At 29.3% G+C, this 15,724-nt stretch overlaps 1 protein-coding gene and 1 long non-coding RNA gene across 2 annotated transcripts in view; one reads left to right on the forward strand and one right to left on the reverse strand.

Moving 5' to 3' along the window:
* LOC107448874 (neuroligin-4, X-linked) overlaps positions 1-15,724 on the forward strand; it is a 345,395-nt gene that overhangs the window by 302,088 nt on the left and 27,583 nt on the right. The window contains exons 4-7 of the mRNA XM_071188081.2: positions 631-1,450; positions 10,573-10,682; positions 13,063-13,574; positions 15,043-15,444. Of these exons, the coding sequence (XP_071044182.2) occupies positions 631-1,450; positions 10,573-10,682; positions 13,063-13,574; positions 15,043-15,381 (1,781 nt within the window). The 3' untranslated portion in view covers positions 15,382-15,444. The remainder of the gene's footprint in view (positions 1-630; positions 1,451-10,572; positions 10,683-13,062; positions 13,575-15,042; positions 15,445-15,724) is intronic.
* The window catches only part of LOC139427195 (uncharacterized), a 112,722-nt gene that overhangs the window by 81,791 nt on the left and 15,207 nt on the right, over positions 1-15,724 (reverse strand). The window lies entirely within an intron of this gene.

Raw genomic sequence — 15,724 nt, forward strand, 5'->3', positions numbered from 1 at the left:
AATTAATTTGAAAAATAAATTAAAAAATTAATAAATTAATTTATTAAATTAATTTATTTATTTATTAAATTAATTAATTAATTATTAATTATTATAAATTAATTAATTATAAATTAATTATTTAAAAAATTAATTAATTTAAATATTAAGTATAATTTATAGGATATATACTTTCTTTATAATGTCATTACATATTTCTATTAATATAAAAAGTTTCAGAGCTTTTTATTCACTTTATTTTTTGGGATTTTATGAACTGAAAAAAGGCAGTTTTCGTGAGAATGACCCATATATGTATATATACAGTCCCTTACCAAATTATTAGACGCACTTTAAGATTCTATGCAAAACCTTAATTATTAGGTGATACTATACAACTTTATTGTTTTTTTGCAGATGTAACCGTCCTGCACTTGTTTCCTTTCGTGTATCAATTGGTTAACATTGAAATGCAATACGTTAAAAATATATATATCTATTCATAAAGGAATCTCTTTTATAGAAATCTCTCCAATTGGTTTTCAATTTAACACATTTAACTCTTGCAAATGCTTGTGCCTTTCTTACAGCACGCTTCCAATTAAAAAGAAATTTTGTTTCAACCTAACAATATGTTGATGCTTCTTATAGGTTCATCACTTTTTCCTGCTGGCCTGTTCCATAGGGCCATCATGATGAGTGGCTCTGCCTTGAGTCCTTGGGCAATTGCACGAGACGCCAATTTTTATGCTCAACAGATAGCCAGGACTCTAGGATGTCCAACTAATCATCCAGCCAATCTTTTGGAATGCTTAAGACAACGTTCTGTTTCGGATATTTTAAGAGTCCAAATCACAGTTCCGATGTTTCTAACTGGTTTCGGACCTACTATTGATGGTATTGTAATCCAGAATGAGCCTTCTGTTATGATGGAAGAATTGGCTTCAGAGCATCCATATGGATTATTCGATCTAATGTTCGGTGTAACAAAAGTAGCATCCTACTTCCAAGTGTCTCAGCAAGAAGAAAGGGATGGCTTAGGAATTGAACGTAGAGACAAACTTTTGAGAACTCTAGTTAGAAATATCTTCAATTATCACCTGCAGGAGATATTTCTTACTATAGTAAATGAATATACCGATTGGTCTAAGAACTCACAGCATGATTTAAATATATTAGATGGTACCTTAGACGCGCTTGGTGATGCCTTAGTAGTAGCTCCAATCATTAAATCTGCTAATTACCATCCTTCATCCGGTGAAAGAAAAGCATATTTCTATGTGTTTAACTATCAAACAGAGGATAGTAAGTATCCTCAAAGACAAGGATGTCTTCCAGGTGAAGATCTTCAATATGTATTTGGTGCACCTCTTGTTAAGAATTTAGGACATTTCTCTAAAAATTATAGTGAACCTGAAACTGTGCTATCTGAGGCTGTAATGACTTATTGGGTGAATTTTGCTAGAAATGGGTATGTTATATTTATGTTTAAAAAGTTTCTTATAAGAATGTTATAGAAATGTTCAATACATTCAATATTTTTTAAGTTAAACATGTATATTGACATGATTAAGGGATAGTGAACGTTTCAAAATCATTAATTTTTTACTATTTTGTATGCCAGAAGCCTATTTGTTTTTTGGGGGGGGGTGTCTACTAGGGTTGTACAAGACAACAAATGTTCCGAATATAAGAAAAATATCAAAATATGAAAAAATTATTTTCATTAAAAAACCTTTCTCGCAAAAAAAATTTTTTAAATGAATTTTTAAAATAAGGTTATAAATAGATAAATTGTTAAATAATCTGATTTCAAAATAATTTAATAAATTAGATAAATTATTAAGTAATCTGATTTCAAAAATATTTGTCTACAAAGACAAAATAAATTTGAATTTTCTTAGATTATTATTAAAACAAAATTTTTAATTTTAAAAATTAGCATTTTACATTAAAAAAGTTTGAATCATTTCATGTGAAATTAACTCTTGATCTAAATCGTTTTTAAGTAAGTGTCACCAAAAACGTTAAAAAGAATTCTTTTATAAAAACTGTTGCGAAAGAAAGTTTTTAATTGTATAAAGATAATTATTTACTTTATTTAATATCTCGCGAATATTCTAACGTTTCTTTTGTTTCATTTATTAATTTAAAAAATTCATTTTATTTGTAGTATAATAAAACTATTGATTAGAAGTAATTAATTATTAATATTTTAAAGGTTTACCTTTCCCCTTAAGTGATATTGTCAGAAATCTCACTTCTGCAGTTTTAGGAAGATGTTCTAGTTAGCGGTAAGAAAGGGAACGAAAAATTTGCTCTCAGAACTTTTTCAATAATGTGGTTTTCGAAGGAGAAAAATACTTTTCTAATGATTGCATAATATACATGGTGCTTCCATACAACGATTCTAGGTTTAAAGGCGAAGTAGGGTGCATCATTTGAATTAAGAAGAGCATAACAAATAATGTGAGGTAATTTCATCGGAGCTGGCTTCAAGTTATGAACTGGCTGCTCATACGTGTTTGAAATGATTCATTATTTGTGCAAATTATCTAACAACTTTTGCTCACTATTTTTTAATGACTATTGTCTGAATCTGAATTGAAATAGGCTCTGAAATTGCTTCTTTATTTCCATTCAGCCATTTGGCGACTAACTTGTTAGGTTCACCAGATAGTCGCCAAGTCACTAAATTGCAATAAAAAAAGTAGTAAAAAAACATGCTGTTTCTGGGCTCTATTTGATTGTGATTCTTGACAATAATGAATTTCCCGAAAATTTAAAATTAAAACATTATTAATAAACTTTAGATAAATAAATGTACCGTTTGAAATGTGCACGAACAGACAGCTGATAAATGAAAGATGCCCCTATTAGCGTATCATGACTTTTCCGTACATGAGTTGCTATTCACTTCTCACTTCCTATGATGCGTCCTAACTTCGCTTCAAATTTGCAATATCAATTATATCTACTGTTACTGGTACTACTTACTACTGTCGTGCTATATCGACTCTTAAGAAACATTGATAATTAATATTCACCATTGATATTTATAATCCTATTGAAATTAGCTAGTGCTATAGACCTTTGCATTTCTTTTGTCAAGATTTCTAATTCAAAAGCCATAATCAAACATTTAGATGGAGAAGAATTTTCTAATCTTACTACATTACGGCCCAGTTTCGGAGTTATTATTTTAATTATTTTTTCTCCATTTTTTATTGTCATCAATAGAGGAAAATAAACAAACATTTCTTATTTGTTTCGATGGGTTACACACTTTCTTGTTTTAATAGGAAAAATATAATTAAGTCATTTACATCAATAAGAAATATATTTTCAGAAATGTTTCTCCAAAAAAAAAATAATTATGAATAATAAAATAGATAAAGGAAAAGAAAGAGAGTACTGAGATTTTAGTTTTATATCTTGAATTAAACCTGCGAAAATCATGCTTAAGCACTGTATAGTACGGGATTTACAAAACTCCTCAGTAAAACGCAAAACTTCTCATTAAAATTGCAAAAACTGCAATGTTGAGATATGCTGTTCCCATAGGAATGTGGTAAAACGGCATAACTATTCTTGTGCCTAGTTCCGATAAACAACTAAAAATTTATTTTTGCATTCATTGCTCAATAATTTGCTTGAATTAGTGAATTAAGTTTAAGCAATTATAAAAAAATTATTTAAATAATTAAATTTAATTAATAAGTATTTTCTATAAATGCATTTAGATTATTTATGGGCAAATAAAAAAAACATGTATAAATACATATAATGAATTTAATTTTCCAAAAACATATTTTTTTAATTAAATAGTCTACCTATTCGAAGTTCAGCTAGTTTACAATTCATATTTGAAGTTAACGACATAGAAAAATGTTTAATTCGAATTATAATTCATAACAATTTTTTGTTTATTTAGAACTATAATATTTATTCTTGTGTATTTGTTTATCATTGGGAATTCAATAAACTTTGAATGCTTTTCGCTATAAATCCCCCATGAGACCCCACTGAGATTTTATTGTACAATAAATAATATATGCATATTGAGAAATGCTAACTTAAGATGACTTCCTTTTTTATAACTTTGGAATATTTTACAATAAAATTAAAGTAAAAATGAGCATAAACTATTTTTAAAGCTAGAAATTAAAGCTGGTTTCTTTTAGTTGTTCTCAGGGAAAATAATATTATTCTATGAAACGAAACATATATTTAAATTCTATTTTAATACTAACTCTCTCGTTTATTTCTGTTTATTATATAAGCATGTAGTTTTTCTTAATAAAACTGAATTTGTTACGCTTACTTATAGATCTAAGAACTAAAATTTTCATTTGTGTTCGTATAAATGCTATGCAAGTTAAAATATAATTATTCTAAATAATCAGCTCATTTAGAATTTCAATTATTTATTATTTAATTCTGAAACCGGCGTCAACAAATAATTCATAACTGATTTACAGCTATATCGAAAACAGTTTTTAAATCAACCAACTATCGCATCGCTGATGTTCGAACCTGAATCACCTTATTGGTAAGCGAGTTCCTTATTCCCTGAGCCATCGCGACTCAGCCAAACGACATTTATATGTTTAGAATTCCTGGCATAGAAATGCTTGATTAAAACCACTCACCTAAGAAGACGAACATATTTCCGACTAATCTCTCTGCATAACCACTAGGATCTAGCGTTACCTCACCCAAGGATATGAAACAGTGCTCTGTCATTATGTATCATGCCTGACCACGCCACTTCACCTGAGCTACACCGATCAAGTTCATGAACATAATATTGTGCATAACGTGTTTCTTTTCTCTTCACACTAACTGGTGGCCAGAATAACTTGTAACAGTTAAACAGGATTCGTTGTAGAAATTCACTCTAGAATTATGTTGGTGACACAACCAATACGCTTCATACACCAGAGTAATATTTCTCGACTATAGCGCAGTTGAAGCGACATGCATTGAACAGGCTTCCGTGCATACAAATCAACTTTATTCAATCACCGTGAATTGGTTCTTGCAGAAACCAGAACACCGGTAGTGGTTGCAAGGTCTGTAGCTATCTTACTAGAGGTGACATTGCTGTTCCTTTTGACCACTGCATATCGATCCTCTTGAGCTGTGGCGTTTCTACCACGACCCCTGGCATGCTTTCGCATAGCATTTCCGATTTATCTCTAATTCTAAACTGAACTAAGTGGCGTGGCAGCCTACAGAGCGCCAAGGCTTACTGTGCCCATCTCAGTTTTCTTGACCTTGGGCTCTGGATCTTGACCTGGGGTGCAGGAGCAGATGTTCCGGTTCGGTGGTCAGCCGAACGCGGAACCCCCAGTGTTTAGTTCCCAAGCATTCTTGGTACTCATTTATCGACCCACTGAAGGGATGAACGGCTGAGTCAATCTTGCCCAGTCCGAGGATCGAACCCAGGATCTGTGGCACGGGAGCGCAAAGCGCTAAAACTCAGCCACCGGGCGTTAATTTTAAGAGGTAAAAAATGCGTATAAAAATTACAGAAACAAAATATCAGCTGGTATACCTGAATAAAAATTTCGATTGCCCAAAAAAATACTGTCATTTAGAAACAGACACCTGTTTTATAAGCTTATAAGTATTGTTACTTTAACAAATTCCGTTATTTTAACAAAAAAAAAATCTCTATAAAATAACTGCGTCAGCATTGTGGTGGGTGCGAGACGGGAGAAGAGTTCACATGACAAGCCAGGATTCAGACCCGGGTCTCCTCACTGGGAGGTGAGTGCTCTATCCTCAGAGCAGATTGTCTTTATCTTAAACGTCTTAATTATTGAAATCATATTTAAGTGCAAAATCATTTAAAACTATATTGGCTTTATATAACTATATTTAAAACTTATAGGAATGTCTGGCAATTTAACTTTACGAAAACTTATATCTAAAGAAAGAAAATAATCAAGTGAAGTATTAATTAGACAATGAAGTTGAATTGCAATTTAATTTATACGATGCTTAAAATCATAAAATAAGTTTTTAAAAGTGAACTCAAGTATAGAAAATAATCATGAAATGATTTGAAAAAAGTTATTTTAAGGTAAAAAAAAAACTGACTGGCAAAAACTAGAATTTGAATTGACGATTTTGTTGCGTACATGATTAGGGTAAGTAACAGAGAAAAACTGTTTCTGTGAAAAGCGGCTTTAAATCGTCGAATTTACAGAAAAGGTCTACAAAAAAACAGGATTTGTTGCATGCGCGAGTAATGATTGAAAACCGAAAAAAAATCTGTATTTATCTTAAACAGTTTTTATCTGTGAAAATATTTTTTTCCTTAGCATTTACAGTTATTTTTTACAGTTTTGAAAATAATTAATTTCTGAAAGTAAATCGAGCTTGCATTAATACATAATGATTCAAATAAAAACAAAACTGATGTCTGAAGAAAAAAAAATAGCTTGAAATATCCTTAGTCAAATAGCTGGATAAATATTTACACTGATTTAAATTTAAGTGTAGTTTGTCATTTATTGAAATGGAAACTGACAAATACCACTCAAATAATTCTAATTATTTTTTATCTCAAATAAAATATTAAAAGAAAAAAAATGTCAACTTTGATGAAATGAGATAACATGGAGATAAAATTGATACAAAATGATTGTAATAAATTAATGAATGAGAAAATAAATTCTCTTTTTTTTCTCTTTTCTCTTGTCATTCTCAATACTTCCTTGTCTGGTTTCAAACTTGACATTAAACAGAGAATTTAATAAATTGCATTATTTAATTAATTAAACGATGCTCTTACTTCAAGAACGTGAAAAATAAAGGAATCAAATAAAATTCAGAAGAGAACAGAAAATAATTAATTGCTACTTACTTTTTCGGTTAAAAACTATAATTCGTATAAAAAAAATGTCACATTCGATTTTATTAGCTGTATGCTAATGAAACTCCAGATTTACTTTGGAATCAATTAATTACGCAATTTACTAATGATAAATAATTGAATTTGAGTTTGAATTTGGTAAAATTATCTTTTTTAAAGTAGAGAATGTTTTCAGTTGAATTCTAAACTTAATTTGCTTCTTTTGAATCTTTAACAATCACTAAGTTTGTTAAATCAATTAAATGAAGTCTTAAAGTATTATGTCTTAAATTTTAAATGCTTAACTGATTTCTTTCTGAAACTTACTTTCGAATGCGTTGACTAATGTTCCTTTGTACATTTATAATTGAATGGCTTAAGGCATAAGGTACGTAGGATAGCATATACTGTGTGACTAATGAGGGACAGAATATTAAATACCTGATATATATATATATATATATATATATATATATATATATATATATATATATATATATATATATATAAAAAATAGACTAAAAGAAGATGGAGAAAGGAAAAATTAAGTCTTATTTACTGCGCATAGTAAGTTAGGAATACAGAGAAACAAGAAGAAAAAAAAATTACTACTAAATAAATTGAGTTAAAAAAAATTTACGTCCTTAAAATAATAAATCTCAGTCCCTAATTAAGTCCTTAAAAAGAACTAAAAAGCCGGAAAACAATATAAGGAAAATATATTTTGCTTTGGCTTGGCTATACTAATACAAGATGTGAAACCCCTTTTTTGGATATAATAGTGTGAGCTTGCGACGCGATTATATCTTTTCCGTATTCTGTTTTCCAACCTTTTGTTTAGTATTTTTTTTCTAAATTATTAAAGATTTGAAAAAAATCACGTAATGTAAGGTTGACCAAGCATATTGACGAACATGTCAAAGGCTAAATCATTCGTGACCTGCACGCCTAGGACAATACTTATAACGAAGCCGAAAATGCAGCTGGAACTTAAAGATCGCATTTGGAACCATTGAAAGTGCAAAATTAAAATGTGTGAAAAACACTTTTACAGATGAAATGTTTATCATCTTTTTTAAAAAAAGCCACATGTCAAACATTTGAAAATTGAAAAGAACAAATTTTAATTTTTCATTTTTTTCCCTGGATAATATCAAAATTTTATAAAACTTATACAAATACGAATAATGTAACGTAGTAAACAATTGTGCAATTCTGCAAATTAAATAAAGATTAAAGTTTTAATTTTTACTTATATATAAGTTAATTTTATAATTAAAAATTGTTCACTGTTTGACGCAGATGAGGCACCAGTGACTCTGTTAAATATGATTTTTATGACCCACTAACTACAAAAAACAGTCGAGCACATACTAAAAATAATCTGTTAGATTATAAGAATTATATCTGTACTAAAATTTATAATCTAAACAAATGGATTTTTTTTTTCATTTATATTCAAAAATTTATCGAAAATTTATTTCGTAAATTAAAGAAATGTTAAAGATTATTGATTAACTGTTAGATTTAAACAACTTCAACTGAACAACTGTCTCATAGATTTAAACAACTTCAAATAAGCGCAAATGCGAAAAAATATAGTTTAGAAGTGAGCCGTGTTACGAAGATTTTACCTTTAAAACAGAAAAAGACACTGGTGTCTCATGCTTTTTTCATAAATTATTAAAATGCTAAATATTATATTTTTCACTTATTTTGACCAGAATTAATATAAATTAATGAAAAAAATATATTTAATAATCTGCGTCAAAGGGTTAAGATTAAAATTAGAAAATGGCTCTGAAATTTGCAATTTAAACACTCAAAATAATCAGTTCATTTCTCACTTCTTGTTTCAGAATAAAATGGAAATCTCAAGAATTTTTTATTACAAATTAGTAAGAGTTATTAGTATGAGTAAGACAAAATGTTAGAAACTAATTTTAGTAAATTCGGTATATAATCTGATTTTTTACTTTTGAAATCTCTTGAAAATGCATAATTTGTTTCAAACTTTAAATTACGCTGAAGTACATATTATTGCATTAATTAAAGTTAGTTCTGAAAAATCCTTTAAATTTTAAAATTAGATCAATACATGGAATTATTTTCTTTTAATTTTGTGTACATTTTAAAGAGAGAAAATTTTTCTTCAACTTTCATTTCTATATTTATTTCGTAAAAGGAATATATTCATACACTTATGTAAATATTTTTAAATATTTTAATTTATTTTCTCAAAATCACTTCGAGAAGAATGAAATTTTTGCAATAGAATATATAGTTATTTATTCGTTGGTATAATAACTCAATTTATCTTGAAATGTTAGAGTGTCTCTTCAAAACTGTATTTTTTTATTTATTTAAAATGATAATAGATACAACGAAACATATCAGTTATCATGACTTAGTTAATTAGATGCATTTCTTTATAAATATTTTCTTTTCAACATATTGTACTCTTTCTGCGACAAAAAAATGTCTGAAATTTTAAAAAATTATGTAAAAGTCAGGAACTAATTCCAATTATTAACGAATAATGAGTAGTGAATTCGTTATTTTACCGTTGGGAACCGTTTCATTATCTTACAGTTTCAAAGCATAAAATTATGACATTGTTTAAATTCTAAAAGATTTAATAAATTCTTTTCGTACGTTGATATGTAAGCATTTTTTTCATCAACATGTTATAAAATAAACCACATTCTTATTTTTCACATATTGGCCAAAAATATAAACTAAAGATTGCAAAGCAGACAATATTTATTTTTTTAAATCTTTTATAGCGTCTTAAACAATAACTTTGCTTAAATTGGCATATTATTGTACAAATTTGAACTATATTGTGTTAAATGTATCATTATAACTTGTTTCACGGTATTATGGTTCAGCTTGACTAAAATCACAATACAATTTCATGTCTTATTGATATTGTGAGTGCTTGGGTGGCTGGTTAGTAAGGTGAGGAGGCTTGGTGATTATTACCATAATTTATTCTTCAATCTGAATTTTACTTAATTTTATACCCGGTGTTGAACGTTCAGCCCAATTCTGAGTTTGCAGCTATCAATGTTCAATTCCGTTGCCTTAAAGTCAATCCCGAAGACAAGGATACTGCTCCATCAAGCATTTGAGGCAAATTAGACTTTTGGAGAAATAAAACTGTAATTGAGTTACATGGATCGGAAACGCACTAAAACTTCCCACGGTTAGTCCAATAGCAAGAAGATGCTCCTCCATCAAGCATTTGAGGCAAATTAGACTTTTGGAGAAATAAAACTGTAATTGAGTTACATGGATAGGAAAAGAACTAAAACTTCCCACGGTCAGTCCAATAGCAAGAAGATTCTAATCCATGATCCGTCTACTACTAACAATAATTTTATGTCAGCACTGTGGACGATGCGATCCGGGATTAGAATTCGTTTCGACCAGCCAGTGCAAGGAATCGAACCTGGGTCACCTCATTGGGAGGCGAGTACTCTATATCATGAGTAGTGGGGCGTATACACCAGCATTGTTTTCGTCATTGATGATGAATCCCAGTTCGTCAATAATAACTCAATAAGACAATTATAATGTTATTCTAATAATACTAAACAAATGGGGAATGATTCTGTTAAATGGAGTCTTAAAAAGAAAATTTTGTTTTACAAAATAATATCCATATAATTATTTTTATTTAGCTAAAATAATTATATTTAAAATAAACTAATTTATTTTTATAGAGATCCAAATACTGTTCAACCTGACAAACCTGGCGATAAATCCAAAAGCAGGTATGATAGAATGACTTGGCAACCCTATGACAAAGTGCACCAAAGATATATGATGCTCGGTAAGTAATCTCGAAAATTCTGCTAAAATTATGTCAACAAAAAATCCATTCATTTTCAGGATAAAAAATGAATTTTCATGCTATAAAATACTTATAGAAAAATGAAATTAGAAGCAAGCAAAATATTTCGGTAATAATACTGTATTTTTGAAAATCTGAGTTTCGATAACAGCGTTACCATGTGAGCAGAAAAATTAAAAATTAATGGTCTAAATACAGTACATTTTGGTTTTATTTACCATACTGTTAGAAATAGCTTGGAAAAATGCTTAAATAAAAAAAAAATTCATTTTCATTTTACCATATTCAAATAAAACAGTAGGATAACCATAAATAAGATGGTATTCAAACTTTTAAACGTGATAAAAACTGTTGACTAACTGATTTCACTTATTACGGTTAAACGACCAGAATTTTATCGCACCAACGAGGCTCCCCTAATGAAGTCATTTAGTTCCTTGCTGCTAGGTACATATTAAAGCAAAGAGAACTATTCTGTCAATCCCATGACCGACAGTACAGCTGTTCGTGTACCAGCGTCAACACAATAATATTTCCTCCATTTCTTTAGCGCATGGAGAGTTTTCAGTGTCCTGCACACCTCAATTTGTGACCATGAACTACTACGATCCGTTACTCTCATTCATGCATATACCGTAATGCTGCTTAACACAGAAAAGTCTGATATTTCCCATCTCATGTGATCGGTGAAACAGCCATAGAAATTAATTAAACCATCCACAGTTCATATGATAATACACAACTAAACAACAACCTATCTCCAATGCCCATTACCTAACGAAAAGCCTAGCTCCAATGTCCAGTTATTTTTCTTTATCACGGTTTTAAAACCATGCTAGTTGTGCATGGTTAAGAAACTTTACAGTTTTGTATTCATGGTTTGTTAACCCTATTATTTGAAAATGGTTTCAACACCGTACAGTTTTGTATTTATGTATTTTCAATCATTCTAGCTGTAAATGGTTTCAAAATCGTAAAGGTGAAAAATGTTCATTACTGCAAACTTTGTAGTTAATAGGTCATGTAAACTTTATAGTTAATAGGTCAAGATTATGTTGGTTAGCGATAGGCAGACTGCTGCTGGTTATTTTTCCGCAATACATAATAATTTCCGTTACATAGTAATTTTACAATGAAAATTAAAACAGACTTTTTTTTTAAAGAAATGTCATTAACATGCAAAACGGTAATTTTGATAGAATTTTTTTCTCCGTGTGCAATTCAAGAGTTTTTCTAAATCATTATATTTAACATACTTTTTATCGTTAATATTTCATTTATAATACATGATGAGTATAAAATTCAAACATTCTGCGGAATGCTTGGGCAATGAATATAATGTTTAGAAATTAACGGAAATGAATGCTAGAATTTATATGTTACATTTTATGTAGACATTCTATAATTATATTAAAAGGCATGCTGCAAAGAATTAGATAATAAATTTAAAGCGGAAAACGGCAGGCATTTTCAAACTTCTCTAGGTATTTTATATAATGCCTACATTTCATACTTTGTTGGTGACATATACTATACAGATTATCACTGTACCATTCTGCCGAATGTTTGCCTATAAAAAAGACTTTTTTTGAGTAATTTATACTTAGTAGTTTTGTATTTTATGCGATATAGGGAATTCTTAGATAGTTTAAACATTGTCTAGGATTATATTTTCAACTCAAATAGACTTCTTAATTCTATAATTATCTTAAAAATTTAATAAGTTCTAAAAGATCTGTATGAGAAGAAGTATCAGCGATAATTTAAATTGCTTTAATGCAACTACTTTGACATAACTAACTTTGTTTATACTTTGACAAAGACTGCATTATAGCACAGCAAAAAACTCTGTTAAATTACCGTACCATATGGTAACGACATTTCTATTTTTTTAATGAAAAAAACATAATTTCGATAATAAAAACGTTAATTTACGGTTTTTAAACCATTCCTTTGGTAATTTTACAATTCATACGATAATGATTTACCCTAAATTTTGTTTTTCAACATTAAAGTTTTCATTACCACATATTTAGCAAAAAATACAAAACTGAAATGTTAATTTATCGGCATACAGGGTTTTTGCGCCATGGTGAGAAATAACATGATAAAATTGCTAAATTTTACCACCATTATTGCTCATTATAAAACCATATTTCACAATTATTTTTACCAAAGCTCTTCGGTAAAAATAATGAGCTTTTTGGTGTTTCCATAGAGCCAGGAACACAGTAACGTTTACCATATTCTGTTAGTTTATAGTCTTTTCCGTTAGTTTATAGTCTGTACATCATACTCTTTTCTCAACGTGTGCTCATATTATTTATTTTATTTAATCTCCTTCTTGTTTGTTTCTTAGGTTTAAAACCGAAAGTGAGAGATCATTACCATGCACATCGTCTTTCTTTTTGGCTAAACCTTTTTCCTCAGCTCCACCAAACCAGTTCAGTGAAAGTAAATCCTGAACATCATTTACTGGATGATCACGATAATCCCAATTCTTATGAAGGTCCTGTTCGTCAAGTACCATCTTCTCTATCTAAGCTTTCTGCCGATGCAGCCACTCCTTCCAATACGCTTACATCTACTGAGGATTCTAATGAGGATGGAAGTAAAAAGGACGATATTCTAACATCAGAAAACTCCAATTTACAGTCCTCTACTGAGGATTCCACACAACCTACGACAACAGTGAATGCGACAGACTCTTTAGCAGTAGTTATGCCTGTTAGCAATTTTTCAGCAGCACTAAGCGTGACCCTTGTTTCAGGAGCTTCCCTCTTTCTTCTAAATGTACTTATTTTTGTGGGAATTCATTATCAAAGAGGAAAAAGTAGAGCTGAAATAGCTTCAAACAAAAGGAATTCTTCTGTAAGTTGGAAGATTTATTTGTATAAATATTTTTAGTCTATAGCAAAATCTAGGTTTGTAGAATCTAGAAGATTTGTTTAGATAAATATTTTAAGAATTAGGAATTTTTTTAATAAAATCACTTTTACTGCAATACAACATTAAATATTGTTATAATCATAAAATAATAATATAAATGAAGAGATTTGTAACTATTGCACAACATTACGCATGCTCTGCTGTGTAATAAAGTTACCACATAACAATTTTGGTTAATATAAAATATACATATAGAATTAGGAGCAATATATTTTAGAATTAGGAATTTCTTTAAAAAATAACTTTTACTGCAATAAAACATTAAATTTTGTCTTAGTTAAAAAACGATACAATAAATATAGAGATTTTAAACCTTTACATTGCATCACACAAGCTTTACGTTGACCCACCTAATATGGTGCCCCTAAAAGAGTGACCAATTTGGAAAAAATATATATAATGATTAACGATATCATGAAAATAGATATATGTATAATGATTTAGTAAATGTAATATTTAAGATAATGAAAATAATTACCTTTCATACTTTGTTCAATGTATTTAAAATAAAGACTTTAAACTAAATTTGTATTAATAACGTAAATGCGTTAAAACAAATTGGAATAATGATTTTCAGTATGAAAAACTTTTTTTTACAATAACAGGAACATTATAAGTAGGTACAAATGTAAGAAAAAAATCGATATTCAATAATCGAAAATAAATATGTTTGAAAATCTGATATTCTTTTAATCTTATCTATTACGTATTTATAGTAGCAAAACTCCTTAAATAGTTATAAAAGTTAAAAAAATATGAGTATGAATAAATGTTTTAGCAGTTGGTGAATGTTTTTAAATCTGGTTATTCAACATGCCAGTCATTTTTTTAAAAATTTTGAATTAGAAATATATAATAGAATTTATAAATTAATATCACGTTTCAATTTATTAAATTCAATTTATTACTTATTAATTAGGCAGAGTGGGATTGAGGAACATAATAGAACAATCAAATTCTTTTTTTAAATATCAGCGAAAAAAGCTGCCTTTTTTTGTACAATTACGCATTTTAAACTAATTTTAAATTTTTATATAAAATCCAAGTAAGTCTTCATTAGTAAACGGAAGAAAAATGTAAGGTTATTTTATTTTTTTATCTGTTTTTTATTACTTGATTTGTTAAAAAAAAATTTCATTAATTAGGCAATGTGGGACTAAATAATATTATAGGAGAATGAAGCATTTTCTTAATATCTGGGGGGGAAACATGTGTTCTTTGTACAATCAAGTATTTTTAACTAATTTTAAGTTTTTATACAGTCCAAGAAAGTCTTCATTAATTGGAGGAATAAAAATAATAAATCCCTTTTCTTTTCTATTCCCTAGTACGTTTATTTATAAAGAAAGATATAAGGGATTATCTTTGTAATTTTCTTTATCTTTTACAGCAAACGTCATTAGAAGAGCCTCAGGCCAATCTTCCCACAGTAGCTCACGTGAAGACAGTTTCTTTACGAGCTCCTCCTCCTTCTCCAGTGTGCCAAACCGAAGAGCTGACACTCCACCCCCCACCACATCACCATCATCCCCACAAGGCACCCCTGAAGCCATGTGCTGTGCCCACACCCCCTAAACTTCTGCACAGAGAGAGCTTAGCTGAAATGCAGCCGATTATTCACCTTCAGGGAGCTCATGCTGCATCTTTGGCCAATAAGTCACCAGTCCACCAAAATTCACAAAATGCTGCCCAGGTTCATCTACCTTGCAATCATGAGATTAAACTGTAAAGGGAATGTGTGTAAATTGGCTCTTGTGATAATGCTTGTGATGTTCACTTCTATGGTGCCCTGGTAAGTCAATTAGTTTTTTATATATAAAAAATAACTAGTTCCATAATTTAAGTTACGAAAATACGAAGAATCTTATTTTTAGTAATACTCAAGTTATGGGTCTGCCCAGGATTATCACCATTACAATCATGAGAATAAACAGTAAAGGGAATGTTTGTAAATAGCTCTTGTGATAATGCTTGTGATGTTCATTTCTATGGTGCCCTGGTAAGACAGTTAGTTCGTTAAAAATGAAAAATAACTAGTTCCATAATTTAGGTTACAAAAATGCGATAATTCA

The sequence above is a fragment of the Parasteatoda tepidariorum genome, chromosome 12 (genome assembly GCF_982258835.1).
Source record: "Parasteatoda tepidariorum strain Cologne lab strain chromosome 12, Ptep-v5.0, whole genome shotgun sequence".
Lineage (NCBI taxonomy): Eukaryota > Metazoa > Arthropoda > Arachnida > Araneae > Theridiidae > Parasteatoda > Parasteatoda tepidariorum.